This window comes from Daucus carota, chromosome 2 (assembly GCF_001625215.2).
Source record: "Daucus carota subsp. sativus chromosome 2, DH1 v3.0, whole genome shotgun sequence".
Lineage (NCBI taxonomy): Eukaryota > Viridiplantae > Streptophyta > Magnoliopsida > Apiales > Apiaceae > Daucus > Daucus carota.
Window position 1 is genome coordinate 17,593,742 of NC_030382.2, and position 2,382 is coordinate 17,596,123.

The 2,382-nt window shown below is 35.1% G+C and overlaps 1 protein-coding gene across 1 annotated transcript; it reads left to right on the forward strand.

The window, feature by feature from the left end:
• The first annotated feature begins 213 nt into the window (after positions 1-213).
• On the forward strand, positions 214-2,049 carry LOC135150405 (uncharacterized). Its single transcript, XM_064086692.1, has one exon. It carries the CDS (start codon positions 214-216, stop codon positions 2,047-2,049), a length of 1,836 nt encoding a protein of 611 aa, XP_063942762.1.
• Positions 2,050-2,382: the final 333 nt, after the last annotated feature.

Consider the following 2,382-nt stretch of genomic DNA (forward strand, 5'->3'; position numbering starts at 1 on the left):
ACTCAACTCGGAAAGAACTATACTCAAAACGAAAAGAATCGTCGGGTTCTTAAATCTTTGCCTCCGAGTTGGAAAGTTAAAGTTACTACAATCAAAGAGATGCACAATCTCAATGATTACCACATCGATAACTTATTCGGGAACCTTCGTGCTTACGAAGAAGATAATGTTCCGGATAAGGTCATTCCTAAAGTGGAAGACAAAAAGAAAAATATGGCTTTGAAGCCCATCTTAATCGATGAAGATGAAAACGACGAAGAGTTGAACGAAGAACTCCAAAATCTCGACGAAAGTGAGATAGCTCTTTTAACGAGACAACTCCGTCGTGTACTACAAAGTAAAGCTCAACGGTATGGAAAAGGCTTCCTTAAATCGAATAATCAACAAAGAGTTTTTAACTCTAACGGAAGGCCAAATTACTCTCAAAATTATACTCCTAACAATAAGAGTAATTATCCTACCACGGGCTATAACAAGGGCAAAATCAATCAAAGTCCAAATGGTTATAATAATGCCAATAACAATGGTACTTACACTCCTCCTAAGCCAAAAGAACAAAATTCGGAGGAAACACCTAATGTGTGTTTTGAGTGTAAGCAACCCGGTCACTTTAAACGGGAATGTCCTAAGCTCTCAAAGGGACGAATTCTCGTGGCCGAGAATGGTTGGGATTTAAGTGAAGATGAAGAAACTTCGGAAGCTACGGAAGAAGTGGTCAACTTGTGTTTAATGGCTCTCGAGGATGATTCTTCATCATCGGACATCTCCACTTCAAATGATGAGGTAAGCTCTCGTACTAAACTTTTACATAATATGCATCTTTTTAATGACTCTTCGTTAAACTTGCTAGATATGAGTAAAAGTGATTTGATTGATTTGTTGGTTGAAATGAATGAAAGAAATAATAGTGTAAATCAACATACCCTCTCTCGGATTAGTGAATTAAATCTTAAACACGAGGAGGAAGTCTCATCTTTATGTGAACAAAACGATTTCTTGAAAAATGAAAACAACAAGTATAAGGATGTTGTTACAAAGCTAGAAATCGAAAATATATCCTTAGTTTTGAACACCGAAGAATTAGAAAACGAGAAGTTACAATTAAATGAAAACACTCGTATGCTTCATGTTGACTTACTAAACTTAAAAATTCAAAATGAGTCATTGGCTCAAGGTAAGTCAAATTCGGTTGTTCAAAAGGATAATGATGAATTGGTTCATGCCTTAAGTGAAAAAGATGAAATATTCGAGTTGGAAACTCAAAGGCTTAAAGATGAACACTCCAAGATCTTAGCTCAAGTTATGGATCAAGAAAGGATTCTTAACGACAAAATTAATATTTTGAGCAAAGAAAAAGATGATCTTGAGAGAACACTTCAAAAGTTCACAAAAGGGAATGAGTTGTTAGATAAAATGGTACATTCGAAAATATCATATAACCATGAAGGTTTAGGTTATGATAAAAATGCTCAACCTAAGAAGTTTGTACAAGGAAAGAAACAAACTACTTTTGTTCCCGCAACACCAAAGTATAAATGCTCTTATTGCAATAAAGATGGACATACGGTTGAATATTGCAAGATAAAGAATGGTGAGATTAAGGGGAAGTATATGTGGGTTCGTAAAGGAACTAAAACATATACAAAGGTTGATCGTTTTGTACCAAATAACTATGTTGATGGCACTCAGAGAAAACCAAAGTTTAGTTATGTTCAAAAACCCATTGCTTATCAAAATAGAAATTCGGAGTATAAGACATATACTAATGGTCAATCATCTAGAAGTCATTTTGTTCCTAGTCATCGTTTCTATCCTCAAAATACCATGTATTATTCAAATGATAGAAACAACATGTATCAAGGTGGCAACTCTCAAAGAAATAATTCGCAAAAACCAAGATACTATGATTACTCTAGGAACAATGCATCTAGAAACTCCTATGTGCCTACTCATGCTTATACCATGCCTAGTTTCTATAATACAAATGTTTATCATGATACTCTAATCCGAGGACCCTCAAGACAAAAGGGTACCTATAAATTCTATTGATTTGTTTTGTAGGTGTGCCTTGTTACTAAACGAGACATGTGGTATCTTGATAGTGGCTGTTCGAGACATATGACTGGTAATAAGTCACTCTTGAAAAGCATTAGAAAGGTCACCGCTGGAAGTGTCACGTTTGGTGATAGTAGCAAGGGGAGTATCATTGGTATTGGCGATATCGGGAATGAACATTTCAAGATTGCTAATGTACAACTAGTTACGGGACTTAAGTATAATCTTCTCTCCATTAGTCAACTTTGCGACAATGGATATAAGGTGATTTTCTATCCTACTCATTGTTCTATCTTAAATAAGGATGGAAAATTAATGCTTACTTGT

Coding starts and splice junctions, on each gene's coding strand:
- LOC135150405 (XM_064086692.1), top strand. CDS start 214: ATGGCTTTGAAGCCCATCTTAATCGATGAAGATGAAAACGACGAAGAG.